This window comes from Hyla sarda, chromosome 1 (genome assembly GCF_029499605.1).
Source record: "Hyla sarda isolate aHylSar1 chromosome 1, aHylSar1.hap1, whole genome shotgun sequence".
In the NCBI taxonomy this organism is placed as follows: Eukaryota; Metazoa; Chordata; class Amphibia; order Anura; family Hylidae; genus Hyla; species Hyla sarda.
The window spans coordinates 189252656-189271146 of NC_079189.1; the positions used below are offsets into that span (position 1 = coordinate 189252656).

Sequence of the window (18491 nt, forward strand, 5' to 3'; positions counted from 1 at the left end):
CAGAAAAGCGGCAGCTCACCGGTAGATTGCAAAACAGACTTCTTTATTCTTTAGAACATGATGCGGGTACTCTTACACGGATAGAAACTTGAACACCAGTTGCAATTACCGCACTTGTGGTTACCGCTGGGTCTGCACTTAGACAGCCAGTTCTCTGACGTGGTAGTCTTAAATCTGCTCCGGATCATTTTGTCTTTCAAACGTTTGCTTTTTCTAAAGGTAATTATAGGTCTCTTCAACCGAACGAGACCTATAGTAGGATCTTTTTTAATCAGAGGACAGTTCTTTAAAATTGCCTTCTTAATGGTATTTGCAACAGGGCTAAATTTAAAGGAGAAACAAAAGCGCTCTTCACCCTTATCTAAGGTATCTTGGGGGCTCTCCTGTTCCTTCTCAAGAAGAGAGCATGAAAGGGTACCTTCTCTATAGGTTTTCTGCCTTTTCTTAAATAATAGATCAGAATGATTCTGGTCTCTTGTTTTGGTCAGGGCCTGAAGAATGAGATCCTCAGGATAACCTCTTAATTTAAGGCGTTCTACAGGTTCAAGAGACTGCTCCATGAAGATGCCATCATCACTGTTAATTCGTCTTAATCTTAAAAATTGGCTATAAGGGATAGCCCTTTTAGTGTGTTAAGGATGGTAGCTTTCATGGTGCAGCAGTGTATTGGACACTGTTGGCTTCCTAAAGCCCTTTGTATGTAGGTGTCCATCTTCTATAAACACTTGTATGTCTAAAAAGTCCAGAGTGTGACTATCAATCTTATGGGTAAATCGCATGTTAACGTCATTTGGGGTGTTCAGGTATGGGACAAAAACCTCAAACTCCTGGACCGTACCAGTCCAGAGGATGAAGATATCGTCCACATACCTGAAAATACACTGTAGGTGCCTCAAATAGGGATCGGAGGATGAAAAGACGAATCGCTGCTCAAAGGCAGCCAGGTAAAGGTTGGCAAACATGCACGCCACTGGCGTGCCCATCGCCGTCCCATTTACCTGGGCATACCAGGTATCGTCAAAAACAAAGGTATTATGGCTTAACACAAAGTGGAGGGTATCACTAATAAAGTCTATGAAATCCTTATCCATGTCCATTTTAGAAGAAGATGCCTAATACACTCTGTACCCTTCGCCTGGGGGATTCTGGTGTAGAGGCTTTCTACGTCCACTGACGCAAGGGGAAAGCCTTCCTGCCAGTGTAATCCCTCCAGACCAAAATTCATTGGTATCCTTAATTAAGGAAGGGCAGAGGAGCCAATCTATGTACCTTGAGAGAGATTCTGTTACCGACCCAACCCCAGAAACAATGGGTCTCCCCAGGGGGACTCTAAGGTCTTATGTATTTTGGGTAAAAAATATCATCCCGGAAATTTGGCCTGGGTCGGCAAACTGGACTTAAATTTGGGAGTGGGATTTTCATGTAACTTAAGATAAGTAGATTGATCGCCTAGTTGGCGCAAAGCCTCCCTTTTGAAATATTCTTCTGTCATGAGGATGGTATTGCCGCTCCCTTATCTGCTTTTTTTTTCTATGATGCCCTGTTGTGATTTAAACCACTGAAGGGCATAATTTTCAGCCTTCAACAAGTTGGGAGCATCTGTTGGATAAATAACCTCTTGTACCTCCTTCATGACCCAAGTCAGAGAACTGCTGTCTAAGTGCAGACCCAGCGGTAACCACAAGTGCGGTAATTGCAACTGGTGCTCAAGTTTCTATCCATGTAAGAGTATTACTTTAGGAGGGGTAGACTTTAAAATTACTGATTTCATATGTTGTAGATCTAAGTTTATTGATTATGTCATCTTATGTAGCTGTTTTTTTTTTTTTTACAATCAAACCCCTGTTTAACCATATTCGGAGAGCATAATTGGTCTGTGAGATCTGGTAAGGGTTCACCTAGATCCCTGAACCATGTAAGAATACGACATAATAGTGATACCTCAGGTTTACACTGTCTAGGATTAGAATGCGTTACTAGTGACAACAGAGAAGACAGACATAGAAAGTTACAGCGAGAAGCCTACCTTATCCTGAAAACTAGAGCCCAAGTTGTGCTATGAATTAATGACAAGGTTGATTTTAGCATTTTTTTCTGATTTTAGTTTTGTCACTATCTTTTTCATGTCTGAGTTTTAATTGTAATTCACCTGTCCTGCACACGTCACTGGGGGCGAGTACTTCAGTGCCGATGTGCAGGAAGTGGGCAGGTCTGTAGAAGCACACGTGTTGTGTGGAAAGGCGTTACCTGTTGTCCGCTGAATGAAGCTCTGAAGCATCTATCCCTCCGTGACATGTTTGTACCCGCATCATGTTCTAAAGAATAAAGAAGTCTGTTTTGCAACCTACCAGTGAGCTGCAGCTTTTCGGTTATCTCCTGCCGATCTGTTGGACTTGTCTACATTCCAAGCTGAGCATCACAGGAGGACCTACAGCTGTTGCCAGGACCTTACTGCACTTCAAGCAAGGGGCTTTAAGGTAGTGCCGACTATACCTTCTCTCTCTGACATTTTTGATTTATGAGGGAGCCATGCATAATACTTTTGTGGAGAGGAGACAGCAGAGGGCAACTCTAAATGTCTTTATAATGCATAATATGTTTTCTGAACTTTAGGTTAAAAATCGCTATTCTGTAACTGTCAAATGTGAGACACTTACAATGTATCTATACTGCGCACTCACCAAAAAGCCTTCATAATAGCTTCTTAACCATACCTTTACATGGTATCTCTTTTCGGAATGCTTTTTTTTTTTATCTTCCAGCACAAATTATTTGGACACTTATAGATATTCACATATACGGAAAGCAGCCATTACATTAAAACATAACATTGATGTTGTGCGGTTTATCCTCGTGCCACCAAAATGCTGTAGCTTTGACTCCTAAAGCACTGACTCTACAAAACCTCTACAGGTGTCCTGTCGAGTTGTCTCTAAAATAAATGTTCTTCCAAGGCATTTACTCCCAAAACACATCAAAAGTCATTCATACTGTTAATTTTTACTGTACAGTATCTATTGCTACAACCAAAACATTTTTATTAATTGAGCCATTAATCCCAATTTGCCTGCAAATGTCCTGTGTAACCTCCTCAGCACATGAATTAGAAACTATGGATCTATGCAAGAGGGCTTGGGACATATAGTACAGCCATAAAAAAAGGAACCAATACTCTGCCCAAAGAGTATTACATCACTTTTTTTTTGTCACTGCAGGCGTATTAAAGGATACTCCAGTGAAAAACTTAATTTTTATTTTTTTAATCAAATGGTGCCAGAAAGTTAAACATATTTGTAAATAACTTCTAATAAAAAAAATCTTTATCCTTCAAGTAATTATTAGTGGCTGTATATTACAGAGAAAGTTCTTTTGTTTTTGGATTTCTTTTTTTTTCTGTCCACTGTGCTCTTTGCTGACACCTCTGTCTGTATCAGGTACTGTCCAGAGCAGCATAGGTTCGCTTTGGGGATTTGCTCCTGTTCTGGACAGTTCCTGATATGGACAGAGGTGTTAGCAGAGAGCACTATGGACAAGACAAAAAAGAAATCCAAAAAGAAAAGCACTTTCTCTGTAGTATATAGCAGCTAATAAGTACTGGAAGGATAAAGATTTTTTTAATAGAAGTAATTTACAAATCTGTTTAACTTTCTGGCACCAGTTGATTAAAAAAAAAAAAAAAAATTCCACCGGAGTACCCCTTTAAAATGAACAGCAATAAGAATTTCCATTACTGCGAACACAATTCTAAAAGGAAGAATAAAATGAGGGGATACTGTACCTGCAGTCTTTTGTAGCTAATCTAAAAATAGACATCTTTCTATTATGATTTTTTTGGGTGCCAACCCTCTTTTGTGTTAGAGAGACAATATTGTACCTGAAATGCATCTTTAATAATACGTATTGTCTATAAAGCAATGGTATAGCTTGCTAGCAATCTCCTAGTAAATATGCTGAACAGATTTTTCTAACTGATTGATATTAATGCTGTCTACATGATATGGTAACTTCATAATGATAAATCCGCTAAGCAATGTGACATCAATTTACCTGAGTCATCTTTGACCAGTTCCCAATGTAAATCATTGTTTCTGTCTCTTATCCAACCACACAATCCATTGTCAAAGTTACAGCTATGGACGATATCTCCTGTAAAATAGCAAGTTCATAGGGTTTTAAGTTCAAAGGCTTGAAGCTAAGAAGGAAATGTCACTGGTAAACAGATTAAGTAAAGATAGTCAAACCCGTAAGATAGCTCCCGCATCCCAGTCGGACTGGCGCCGAAACCCATTGACTTTAATGAGCTGACTGGAGTCAGACAGTGACTCCGATCGGCTCATTTTGCCCCGTATCCAGTTTTGTGACCGGACATAAAACTGTAGTATATCACGGTTTTAGATCTAGTCACAAAACTGGATATGGGGTAAAAATGAGCCGATCGGAGTCACTGTCTGACTCAAGTCAGCTCATTAAAGTCAATGGGTTTCGGCGCCAGTGCGACTGGGATGCGGGAGCTCCCGGTTTCGAAATTTTCCAGCCAGAGGCTGCAAGCGTAGTGTGAATGCAGCCTTAGACTGTTGAATTGGAGATCCATTTCCATGCTGTAAAAGCAGTCTATGTATTATGGCTATCATCAAGTGGCATTTGTCATAGGCAGACGGTGCTATATTTGGGAGATGCACAACTGACATACATGCAGTGATTAGCGCTACTCACCCTGCACGTTCTGATATCACAAGACATCTTGTCAAACTGCAAACTCAGCTCTACGACGTGATAAAATTATACATAGCAACTTAAGACTAAAACAGCTATACTGAGATGTCAGTCACAGTTAATTTGCTTGGTAAATAGGTAATGCCACCCTTACAGATAATGTAAGAGTAGTAAGTAAGATATTGTAGAATATGTATGCACTGTGAAGTCCATTAATCCAGAGTCACTGACAGAGGCAAGATCTTTAGAGGAGTATTCAAAAGTAAAAGTTAAAATTTCCTGAAAGACGTTCAACCCAAATACAAAACGTCCACATCTAAGAAAAAGAACATGTATTATACATGTCATTACTGCTTTTGTCCGATGAATATTCTTCTAATCTCCATCAGACATACTTCTGGTTTTGTAAGATTCTGCATTATCAAGGATGGATTGAGTGCAACAATGTGTAACTCCATATTTCTATTTACTTAAACAAGAATGTCCAATCTTTTTTTTGGAAAGAGTCATACTCCTGTTCTGGTTATATGCTCATGGGCTTAACATACGTAAAAAATGAACCTGTGAGTTAATAGAATGTGGCACTTTCATAGAATGTGGGGGTCACAAGGAAGATACAAAGGCCTGTATCATCCTGACACTTAGATAAGTAAATAGATTCATTACCTGACTTCAACACACAGAATAGATTGATGAAAAATATTTTCATGTGGTTAGAAATTCTTACCTGGGTCATCATTTTCTTCATATTCATCAGCACTCAGCCCCCTCTCCACATCAAAGTTGAAAAAGATATTATTTTCATGCTTTGGAACTGTAATATAAAGAGATGTTTTTATAATTCACTACTCCGTTAGACAAATGAGCCTATATCGGACTCTAAAAATTAAATAGGATAGTGGATACTTTTATCACAAGACCCACGCCATATTCCAGAAGACCTCAGATTGCAGTTAGATCAATTGCATGAATTACTCCACTAACAGGACCTACATCAAAGTTCACTACATCACGTGAATGAGACAAACTGAGGTTTTAACATCCCATGGCCACTGTGGTTACTTTTTGGGGGAACTTTTTAAGTATATTGCTTTCCCTTTAAGTAAACATGCAATGACATGACCCAGTCCTCAACATAGAGTAAAGTATTGTATTGTTTACCATATTATTTACATATAAAATACAAGGGCCCTTTATTGTGTCCAAATATTCCTCAGTTATTTCCGCAGAAAAGATTTACAAATATGATGCTCTCATGGTAGTTGAATGAAAAGTAAATTTTGCACATGTAATTGTGTTACATTGGAAGCTGGCAATTGTTAGGATTGGAGACAGAGAGGAGGAATTAAACAGAGCACTTTATAATTCCTTAGGTGGAAATGTCCCTAAGAGATAGGGACAAAGTCCCAGGGGGTGATAGAGTTTAATGAATAAAGTGGATCATGCTCTGTATACCCCAATATAAAAGTAGAACATCTACACAGATATAAAATACAATCCCTGGTTGTGCTTCTGTTTTGTATTATTTTTGCGCTTGATTAATTATTTTAAAGGACTAAATATACATTCCCCCAGCGATTCTATATATCTTTCCCCACCGCAGCTCTTCTATTTGAGAACTTGAAAATGAAAGTAAAATACATTGTACAATGCTGGGGAGCGGACCATGCCGCCCGCTCCCCTGCTTAATAACTTTTGATCGGATCGGGTCTCAGAACCCCTTTGCCCCTTTACTACTACCCCCAACATGGAACAGACCCTGTTCCATGATGGGGGTAGGATTTATTCAGTTTTGAGTCATTTCCCGACAGCTCAGAGCTGTAAGGTTTTGGTGAAGGAAAATTCACAGGTTTTCCTGTGAGTTTTTCATCATACTCCGAATGTTTTTTCTTTTTTGTTGGGAACACGCCCCTCTTTTTAATAACCACGCCCATTTTTGCGGGTTTAAAAAACACTCTGAGTGATGATATATTTTGTCAGGTTGTGCGACCAAATTTGTGTCGCATGGGCTATGCAACACAAATTTGGTCGCACAACCCGACAAAAAGAGTCGGGTTGACATTAGTAAATGAGGGCTAATATATATATATATATATATATATATATATATATATATATATATAAATATATTTCTAAATAACATTTAAAGGGGTCCTCCATGATGCTACTGCTTCTTAGTGTATGTATAGAGACATAGAAGAGCAAGTTCTTCCCTTCTGTGTGCGCAATGTGTAAAAGACATCATGGAGGCTAGGCTCCAGCCACTACCTCAGGGACAACTGAAAATTAGAAGTCTGATGAACATATACAAGTATATATATACATGTTAAATAATGGCCTAAAATAGCGTTACTTAATTCACTAGAGAGAATTTTGGATCTGAGAAGTAATTAATAAGAAAATTATGTTTTCATTATTTCTTTATCAACAGTGTGAAATGTGAGAACGATTAGAAGGTTGTTACTAGAGTCCTATAAGAAGCTAAACTATCTAAACTATTTCGACTGCATTGTGTTTCATGTTACTTAATCTTGGACCTCTTATTTCACTATACATAGCACTTAATCCTGCATAAGAAGACTCCTCATTTCATTGACACTGTATGCTTAAGAAAGAATTCTAAAATCTGGCATTTCAGATGGGTTCCATTTAATCTGGGAGGTCTGGTGAGCACCATGTAGTATGTTCCACCTGCAGGTGCATAGGCTGACCGGCTTTCAGAGCCAATACAATACGCTTACACTAATCTCTATTATATAGTTTTCTCTTTAAAAAATGCAGCAATTAATCCTATTAAAGGAATGAATGCAAGAATGGTACAGAGAGACTCGCACCTTCTATGTGTAAATACCAGTGAATAGGTGACATTTAATTTTTTTTTCTTTTAACCATTTCCTCAATACAGACAAATATTTCAATTGTTACTGGAAGTGATTCTCTTAGAATTAGGCGTGGTTATAACAGCATACGTATTGAATTTTGCACGCGGTTGTTCCCGTGAAATGCGGCCACATTTTGCAGATTTCAGCAGCGGTTTTGCGACAAATCGCTAAGTAAAATACAATACTTGCCAAAGTTTATGCAGTGTGAACCCAGCCTTAAAACAGTGAAGGATTTATGTATCAGAAACCTGAATACACTTAATAGTCTTCAAAATTCTAAGCAGCCATTTAAAATGTAACAGACTCAAAATGGCCAAGTGCCTTCCACTAAAAGGAACTTATGAACCCATAATTCATGCCACAACCCTGGGGGTAAATTATAGTAGACATCTATGGCCATTGGTAGCTGGTAGCTGGTAGAATGTGTCACACAGTCAAAAGTGATCAAAATGTATTAAGACACCTACTCTTACCCGATATATTTGGAGCATCTTGCTCCTACTTTGTTATATTTTGCCTGCTGTGAGCTTGTTCTTGTCTGTCTTTTCTGTATATGATTGTGTTGGCTAGCATATGTGGTTCTTGCATGTTAGTGGTTTGCATAAATCAGTTTGTTATTACTACTACTCCTTTTATTTGCTATCATCCTAAGTGAGTAGTTGCTCAACCACTACCGCTCCTATCTGCAACAATCTATCTGGTGAGTGATTACTCATTATTTCTGAAATAATATGAGCTTAAATGTATTTCTTGTGAATTTGCTGGTGGACCTTTTTTTTTGCTTTGCCATTAAAGAGGTACTCCGCATTAGATTTTTCTTTAAAAACCTGCCTAGGCTGCTGGCATTAAAACAAAAAAATCTGGAAGTCCCCTGATGCCTCCAGTATGGCTTCCCCAGCTTCTGCTGCGATTCTCTACCTGGTTGCCTGGATTGATGTGTCAGACTGCAGCTTAGGTAATCGCTGACCGTAGAGGTGTCCCACTTCAGCCAATTAAAGGCTGAGCGATAGTGTGACATATTGAGTCCTGGCAGCAGGAATAAGACCGGTTCCTAATGCTGCTCAGTCTATCAATGGTCAAGGAAAATTAACACTTCAGTACCCCTTTCAGACCTTGAGGTGTCTAAATGTGGGAAGCCATTTTTAGGACCCCAGGAAGCTGGCTGCTATAGGTTAAGTCTGGTTCTGCAGCCTAGCAAGCCCCTGGTATTGGTGTGACATCAAAGACAAGGCCCCTTAAGTGATGTGAGATTTAGAAGTTACAGAAGAATGAGGATGTGACTAGTAGAAAATGATAATGTGATCTGGAACATAGTGTTCTTGTAGACTAATCTCTCTATTTTGCCAGTGTCAAGAATACAGACTGCATAGTTGTTTCTGAGTACACAAATACATAGCAAGTTATTTGGAATCACAATGCAGTCTACATTTTTCTACCTCTTATGATCATATTTCTGGGAATATCTTCTATATGAGACGTTGCACACATAATCCTAAAGCTGCACATATGATCACCTATGCTGCATTCTGTAGGAGGGTTTTGATGATGTTTCTTTCCCTTCTCAATGGAAACAATTCCTAAGAAATAAAGATGTGTATACAAAACTGGTCGAAAATCTCTGAAGCCATCCTTCATGTCGTTGGCAGATCTGGTGACACGACATTAAGAACAAATGTGGGAACAAAGAATTACTCATTCTACCAGCATGAAATATTGCACTTGCTGACAAGGAATCAATGTTCCCCTCTGCTGTCCAAATACCAAACACATTGATTTAGATCAGCCTTGAACCTATAACAGGAAAACATGAAGCTGCTGATAACTATGCCCTTTAATGTGCACTATACTGCATCACATTGAAGTTTTCCACACAACAGGCGGTTTTCTTTTATTTAGTATATAGTTTTAACATCAACATTAACCAGAATATTTATCAGATTCTTTCAATAGTATTAGGCAGTAAGATGTCACACGTGTGTACTTGCTGGTGAGTATTTTCCTTCCCACTGAAGTCAATGCGTAACAAAATCAACTGCAGAAAATATGCAGAAAGCTAGTTGGATTTGGAATCAGTTGGACTGCGCATATAGATGTAACAAGCAGTTACTGTGCAACAACAAAAAATATTTTTGTTTAAAGTTGAAGGAGATGTTACATGCCCACTCCCCTACTAAAAAGTTATGAATATAAGACTTTTGCCTAAAGTATATAAATATTAATCTAAACTTAGTTACAAGATCAGTAGAATAAGACAAAATGCTGAAATGCCCTGTCCATATATCTCTATGGGAGAGATGTTTGGCTAACTCCAGCTCTTCCATGGAGATATATGCCATTTCGTAAGGGGATTGTGACACTCCGTTCCTGGGGAGAGCAGAGGGCCCATGCAAGGGATCGTGGGGGGTTCCAACAGTTGTACCCCCTGTGATCTGAAACTTATCTCCTTATGCATGAAACTCCATGAACATCTCCTTTAAACAGTTGTGCTCAAAATTTGAAAACCTCTTAGGAGAAATACAGGCTGCTCTGGAAAAAGACACTTTAATTGTTTCAAATCGCACAAAGATACTTGTACAAACATAAAATACATGGTTGAAATGTCAGAAAGAAGCCTTTACTACAAACATGCTACCAGGACTGCCATCGGAAATTTTGGGGCCCCTTACACAGCTCAGGCCTGGGCCCCCTGGACACCCCTCACAGTACCGCCAATTGCACATATCGCGTTGTGCGTCCTACGACGTATAACATGATACCAGTATCAGCATTACAAATTGGGCTGCTACCCCCATGCATTCTCCCCCTTGATCAACCTCCTGTGCCATTTCAACCACTCCCCACTGTGCTATATCATTTGTCACCCCCCTGATCCTCCCCATGCCACTTTATTTCCACTCTCTGATCCCCCCTGCCGCATTATTCCCCCCTCTGATCCCACCCCCTGCCACTTTATCCCCCCCTCTGATCCCCCCTGCCACTTTATCCTCACTCTGATCCCCCCTGCCACTTTATCCCCCCCTCTGATCCCCCCTGCCACTTTATCCCCCCCCCTCTGATTCCCCTCCCACTTTATCCCCCCCCCTCTGATCCCCCTGCCACTTTATCCCCCCCTCTGATCCCCCCTGCCACTTTATCCCCCCTCTGATCCCCCTGCAACTTTATTCCCCCCCCCTGATCCCCCTGCCACTTTATTCCCCCCCCCCCGATCCCCCCTGCCACTTTATTCAGAGATAATGGGGAAGAATTATCAGATCCTGTGCAGAGGGAAAGTGGAGTAGTTGTTGATCGCTTCTTTAATTTTTCAGATGCCTTTAAAAAAAAAAAAAAAAAAAAAAAAAGGAACAATCTGGTTGCTATGGGCAACTGCTCCACTTTACCTCACAGGATTTGATAAATCTCCCCCATTATCTCTGAATTTCATGTGTGTTGTGGCCTCTGTGCTTACTTGTGGTTTTCTCCTGATGCCTCATATACATGTTTTTAATTTGGTTGGTGTTAACAAAATGATCTTTTAGCGATATGTGGACACTTTTTTTGTTTTGTGTAGGTACTTTGTTTTGGAGTTTTACCCTTACAGTTACAGTTGCCGGCAGATCAGCCAGATATTGTGGCAGCAGTGGTGGGCGGTCACAGGGGGCTCAGTCATGATTGTGACAGCGCCGACCATGATATTTATACCACTTGTGTATTAAAGCCATAATACTTTTAATTTTCAACTTTCACACCTATATGAGGCTTGTTGCTTTTTGTGCCACCAATTTTACTTTGTAATGGCATCAATCATGCTACCATGAAATACACAGTAAAAAAAAAAACGCCATTTTGCAACTTTTGGGGGCTTCCGTTTATACAAAAAGTAGTATACTTAAAATCATCCTCTTCTGACCCCTATAACTTTAGCATTTTTCCATATACTGGGATGTGTGAGGGCTCATATTTTGCGCTTTGATCTGTAGTTTTTACTGGTACCATTTTTTGTTTTGATGCGACTTTTCAATCGCTTTTTATTTATTATTTATGGTATATGAAATTACAAAAAATTAGCAATTGTGGACTAAATGCAGTGTGTGGGAATTATATAGTGCAGTGTTTTCCAAACAATGTATCTCCAGCTGTTGGCTTTCTGGGCATACTGGGAGTTGTAGTTTTGTAACAGCTGGAGTCACACTGTTTGGAAAACACAGACATAGTAATTTGTGTGTGAGTATGTAGTATAGGTTACCTTCACATGATACACATTCCCCTATACAGGAACTTCTTCCTGGGCCTCCATTGCATAGTAGTCAGGCTCCTCACACCCATGTGACTGATCACATGGTAATGACATCACCAAAGGTCCTCTGCCTCCCATACACAGCCCGATGTTCGGCAGTTATCACTCCATTGTGCTGCTGTCCTCTGTAAGAGCCTTATCCAGGGAGGAGAGGACAGATGGCAGGAAGTATTTTGCAGCTGCCAGTGAAAGCAGGAGGCTGCTGCTTAAACAGCAGTATTCCTACTGGGGCTGCTGCAGGGGGGTGCAGCATGGGCCCGGGCCCCCCTGGGAGACGGGGCCCCTTACTGGAGTACTGTATGTACCCCCCTGATGGCGGCCCTGCATGCTACAGCATATAGCAAAAAATATATCATATCCATTGTGAGGAATGATGGTGGTCACTGATGTTTTGGGGGTGTTTGAGCACTAAAGGCATGGAGAATCTTGTTAAAATTGATGGTAAGATGATGTTATCAGAGAATACAGTATTCTTCTGCATAAAAGCAGCACATGGGACACTCTTGGAATTTCCAGCATGACATTGACTCTAAAGTACAAGGTCAAGTTGACCCTCCAGTGCAGAGCTTTTCAAACTGGATGTCACGATACATTAATGTGTCGGCGGCAGTCCCTAGGGGTGTCACTGGACTATCCCATCCAGAAACAGCAGCCACCGCTGGTCACTGGCCATGGGCCATGCAAGGTATGCAAACTTTTGAACACAACTGTAAACTACATTGATGCTGGATAAGAGTTTACTATTCCAGTGTATGAATAAACCCCCATAATAAAAATGCATATGAGCACCTCTCTATGTTCCGTACTACATTACCCATGAAATCGATATGCATTTTACAGCATCCAATGACTTCGGAGTAGAAATAAAAAAAATTAAAAAAAATATTACTAGTAATGGGAAAAGTAACTGTATATGTTCAGAAATGTAAACATTTTCTTTCAAAATTTCTTTTCTTTTTTTTTCTTCTGCTGGTAGAACACACATTGTGTTTTCTGCAGATGATAACAAAGTAAATGCTAAACCATGAACAATGAGTATTCTGACTATTGGAACAGATTTCCATTGGTCAGAAATGTTCTTTTTAGAAACTATATTCAATAATTTTCAATGATAACAACAGAACAGCACCTTGTATGAAGATCACAGTCAACAAGCAGTTCTAGATATCCAGCGGCTGTAGGAGAAATTTTAAAGATTTTGGTAATTCATGTTTTCATTGCTTGAGAATGTCTGACATTCAAGTCACTGGCAGCCGTGAGGTAACCACATGTGGGCTAGCACCAAATATTTACAACAACCTGTATTATCAAAAAATTCTTATAGTACATTTAGATTCAAAATCAGGAAATTCAAAAAGTTGCTAATTTTCCACAAAGTAAGCACACAAGCACACTCTATGTTATAGGTGATTGATAGCCAACACCCTCATAGGGTATACTGGGAAACAGAAGTCTCCAAAGAAACCTATGTAAACCACACACACATAAGTAGTATATCAGGTTCTGCCAAAGTGCTAGACAACAGATGCAATGGTTCTGTACACTAAAGAATGTCAATCTACCTACCAAGATGCTCAAGAGTATTGAAGGAATACTTTGTTGCAATGCAACTCATTTACATCTATGGGAGGGGCGTGATGGCAGTGGAGCAGCTGCCACACCCCTTCCCATAGACATAAATGGAGGGAGCGTGACGTCACGAACAAGGAAGCCCAAAGCTGGCATTCTGAACATAAATGTTCAGAATGCCAGGGTGCCGGCTCGGAGATTGCGGGGGTCCCTGTTGCCGGACCCCCGTTATCAGACATCTCATCCTTTGGATAGGGGATAAGATGTCTAGGGATGGAGTACCCCTTTAAACCACTATGCACACTAGCTGATGCCCTCTTCAGTACATCCCTGCTCTTCTACTTGATAACATTCTTCAAATGTTTTTTTTTGTTTTGGATTTCATTCAATCAGCCAGAGATTGGGGTCTACCCATTTCCTTACCTGGATGGAAGCTATTCAAGCCACAATAAAACAAAATATAAAAATTGTGCTTTAAGAAGCAAACAGGTTAACTAAAACAATGTGAGTAACATACATCTCCTCTATAACTATGAATAAAAACCTTAACCCTAACATTGTTATCATCTTCCATGGAGTCATTGCATGTTTTGGAGTCTATTGGAGTCAATGCATGTTTAAAACCTAAGTGTGCTATAATATCACTTTAAGGACTACCACACCATTATTACATTTCCAGCTATCCCCTCACAAGCACGTACTGCTTTTCTTCTTTTATGTCCTGACAATACTGAGAACATTGTAACAACTGATAATTGCTTTTCTTTATCACTGTATGACAATGTAATCCGTCACATCAATAGCTAAGCATTCTCTGTAAAATACTGTATATTATTATACTAAACAGATGTATAAATCTATATACAATTGTCAAGCAGCATACATGCAAACATTGGGCAGTTACACACATTTACTTTGCCCACTGGCTCCTCTACTATGATACAGCCACAATGGACAGGCAAGGTACATAAGGTATGGCCGAGTAAACAAAGAAATAACTAAACTTGTAAATTGCTATAAATATAAGCAGCATTCCCTTTAACAATTTAGACTTTCATCCTGAAGGTGCAAGAATAATGTTCTGATAAAAACCCAATGCATATACACTGCCCTGATCACTGCTATTCGGGTTATACATTCTTCTTAAGCCACCTTTGGTCACGGTCTACTGAAGTTTACTCTGCAGTGTTATGCAATTGAAAGACATTCTAGCTACTGTAGCCAGCAATAATAATTAATAAAAGGAGATTGAATGGCCTGTGAAGCAATCTAGCTCAAGGCTGAATGAGAAAGGCATCCCTGGTATGTACCAATTGAAACTGGCAACCCACCAGAGAAACCGCTATTAATGGACTATTTAAAATTGGCTTTTCCTGATGCTCTAAATATCTGTCCTCTCAGATTGCATTTTACTTGGTTTTAAATGAAAGGTTCTTCCTTTTATGTGTATATGACAGCCTTGGATTACATCATGCAGTGTATTATTACAATATCATTTACCCTATTTCTGTTGGTTATATGTCTCATTATTCTTTTCCCTCTCTTTATATCATAGTTGTCCTTAAATTAATATATGAACTGTCATGAAGAACACATACAGCCTTATATTTTGTACAAAGTGTACTTTTCAAGTAGAATCGTAACAAGGTAATAACAGTAGTGGGAGGGGTACCTATTCTTTTGAAGCTCAATACAGTTCTCATTGAATACCATATTACAGAGGAAGGGAGAGGAAGATGAGGCTCAGATTTGCCCATACAGGCTGGAACCTTTGTATATTATTGACCTGACATGTCACATTTTAAGGGAAACATGTATGTTGGTTAGGCTCTGATCACTCTGGCATTCGTGCTTTTGTCAAGCCATGGCAGATATGATAGATAGACCAGACAGAATTATAGAAAAATAAGAGAGGTTTCAGACTTCAAAGTATATAAAAAAAATAGTACAATACAATACATCTTTAAAGACGCCACAACTTACTGTGATATGCATGAGTCCTAGCTGTTTGGCTTCCCACCTGCCCCTTTAAAGGGGTATTCCGGGCAAAAACATTTTATCCCCTATCCAAAGGATAGGGGATAAGATGTCTGATCGCTGGAGACCCGCCGCTGGGACCCCGTGACCTCCCTGCAGCACCCAGAGGTTTCCCAAACTGGAGATGCAGCTCCCACATAGAATGCGGGTGCTGCAGGGAGGTCACGGGGTCCCAGCAGTGGGCCCCCCGCGATCAGACATCTTATCCCCTATCCAAAATGTTTTTGCCCGGAATACCCCTTTAAGCATTTATTGGTTATAGGTCCATGCTATATCAATGTATATACTTTATATTCACTTTGTGTCCTTGAACATCGCACTTTGTGAGGGTTGAATGACTATTGCATTTCAGGATTAAGGTTTCTTATCACATAGGAGAGTATACTATATTATACTATAATATATTTTTGATCCTCGGGTAATACTTTTTATACTTGCAGCTATTGGTGGACATAGGTCCCTAAATATATAGGGGATGCATTATTCTTGAATATATACTGACATACTTTTAGTGGGCATGGTTCTGTGTGGGGATGCAGCTTATTAGAGATTGCATTCTAGAATATTTAAACTTTTTATTTATTGGTCTGGACTGTATACTAATAAAGATTAAATATTTTTTCATACTTTTGAATCTGAAGTCTGACTGCACTTACTTATCAAGCCTCCCTTGTTTTTTCTTGGATTATTAAATGTTTCCAGGCATGCAGCGCCAGCATTATTTTGCTTATTATTTATTGGCAGTGCTTGTCTTGGTTGAACTTTGTATACCAGACAGAATAGTACAGCATGCTTTATAATAGGCTTTTTATGCATTAATATAAAATATAAAGTGTCATTAAAAACACTTACTGAACACGTCTCCTCTCTGTTTTCCTTGGTCCTCAATTCTGTTATTGTCTGGTGATCTGGTAGATAGCTGAGGAGCTGTTGTTGTAACAACTGTGGGTGATTTGGGTGTTGGTGGTTTTATTGGTGGTTGAGGCAGCCTTGTGACTGGTTGAGGTGGCCTTGTTGCTGGCTGTGGTGGTCTTGTTGCTGGTTGTGGTGGTCTTGTTGCTGGTTGCGGTGGCCTTGTTGCTGGTTGCGGTGGTCTTGTTGCTGGTTGCGGCGGCCTTGTTGCTGGTTGCGGTGGCCTTGTTGCTGGTTGAGGTGGCCTTGTTGCTGGTTGAGGTGGCCTGGTTACTGGTTGAGGTGGCCTGGTTACTGGTTGAGGTGGCCTGGTTACTGGTTTTGGTGCTGGCGTTGTTACAGGATTTGGTGCTGGACGTGTTACAGGTGGAGATGGCCTGGATGTGGGCTTAGGTGTCTTTGGATGCGGTTTTGCTGTAATAGAGGGTGAAGGAGGCCACTTAGGATGTCTGGAGACAAAGTCTGGGATCCTGTTGCTGCTTCCTTCACTACCACTTAATGTGCTGCCATTTCCTTTAATTACGTTTCTTATATTATCTTTACCTGGTAGAAAATTATGAGGGCCTAGTGGATCAATCATCACTCGGGGGATTGCTGCAAAAAACAAAACATAACATGATCTACCAATGTACTATAGTATTTCTGAAGGAAATATCTTCTGATATGCACAGAATATTTTCCAGAATATGCACACCAATAGACAGCACCTTAAGTGTATTAAGGATATCTAGTTTCAGAAAAAAAAGTTTAAAGAGAATCTGACAGCTAGTTCACCTGCACTAAACCAAGAATACTGGGTTATAGCGTGGGTGAAGAGCTGTAAAATCAGGGGTTACTTACTGAAATACGTCCACTAGGTGTTGTGTTATGCTTGTAAATAGTTTAATTCCTAATGCACCCCCAGCATGCATTGGAGGCAGGGAGCCATCTGGCTGAGTTCCCCTGTCTCTTACATAATCCCCCATTGGCCCTGCCCCATCATTGTTATGCTAATGATTGTCATGGGTGAGCACTCGCCCGCGGCCTTCAATAGCATAATAATGATGGGGGCAGGGCTGACGAAGGATTATGTAGGAGACAGGGAACTCAGCCAGATGGCTCCCCGCCTCCAATGCATGCTGGGGTGAATTAGTAATGAAACCATTCACAAGCATAACACAACACCTAGTGAACGTATTTCAGTGAGTAACCCCTCATTTTATTAGATGCCCATGACAAGGAAATAATTCTACCGCTGTACAAATCACTAGTCAGACCACACATAGAATACGATGTACAGTACTGGTCATCAGTGTACAAGAAAGATATAGTGGAGCTGGAGAGGGTTCAAAGGCGGGCAACCAGGGTAAAACGGGGAATGGCAGGACTACAGTACCCAGAAAGATTATCAGTATTAAGGTTATTTAGTTTAGAAAAAAGAAGGCTTAGGGGTGACCTAATAACTATGTATAAATATATCAGGGGACTGTACAGAGATCTCTCCCATGACCTTTTAATACCCAGGACTGTATCTATAACAAGGGAGCATCCCCTACATTTAGAGGAAAGAATGTTTCTACACCAGCACAGACAGGAGTTATTTACTGTGAAACTCTCTGCCTGAAGAGGTGGTCATGGTGAACTCTGTAAAAGAGTTCAAAAAGGGTCTGGATGCATTTTTGGAGAATAACAACATCGCTGGTTATGTAAACTGGATTTATAGGGACAGAAGGTTGATCAAGGGATCTATTCTGACTGCCATATTTGGAGTCAGGAAGGAATTTTTACCTCTAGTATGAGGGTTTTTAGCCTTCCTCTGGATCAACTCAGTAGGGACTCATTAGGGTTATAGGTTGAACTTGATGGACTCTGGTCTTTTTTCAACCTTATGGACTATGTTACTATAGCTGGGTTTAGTGCGGGTGAATTGGCTGTCAGATTCTCTTTTAAAGCAAGTAAAAAATGCTTAAAAGTTTTCATGTTCATTTAATTGCAATGTAAAGATGAGAATCCGTAATAAATCTTGCCTTTTAGAAAGTATGCTGTAACCTCTCGAGCATTAAAAAGTGACCTTTAGATCTTCAGGGAAGGATTAGCTATATCATTATTTAATAGAAAGCTACAAT

At 40.0% G+C, this 18491-nt stretch overlaps 1 protein-coding gene across 3 annotated transcripts in view; it reads right to left on the reverse strand.

Moving 5' to 3' along the window:
• NPNT (nephronectin) overlaps positions 1 to 18491 on the reverse strand; it is a 133690-nt gene that overhangs the window by 13098 nt on the left and 102101 nt on the right. For 2 of the 3 annotated variants that reach the window (XM_056566048.1, XM_056566059.1), the window contains 3 exons: positions 16327 to 16980; positions 5441 to 5527; positions 4048 to 4146 (listed from right to left, as the gene is read on the reverse strand). In XM_056566048.1, coding sequence (XP_056422023.1) covers positions 4048 to 4146; positions 5441 to 5527; positions 16327 to 16980 — 840 coding nt within the window. The remainder of the gene's footprint in view (positions 1 to 4047; positions 4147 to 5440; positions 5528 to 16326; positions 16981 to 18491) is intronic. The other variant, XM_056566068.1, reaches the window with a different exon arrangement.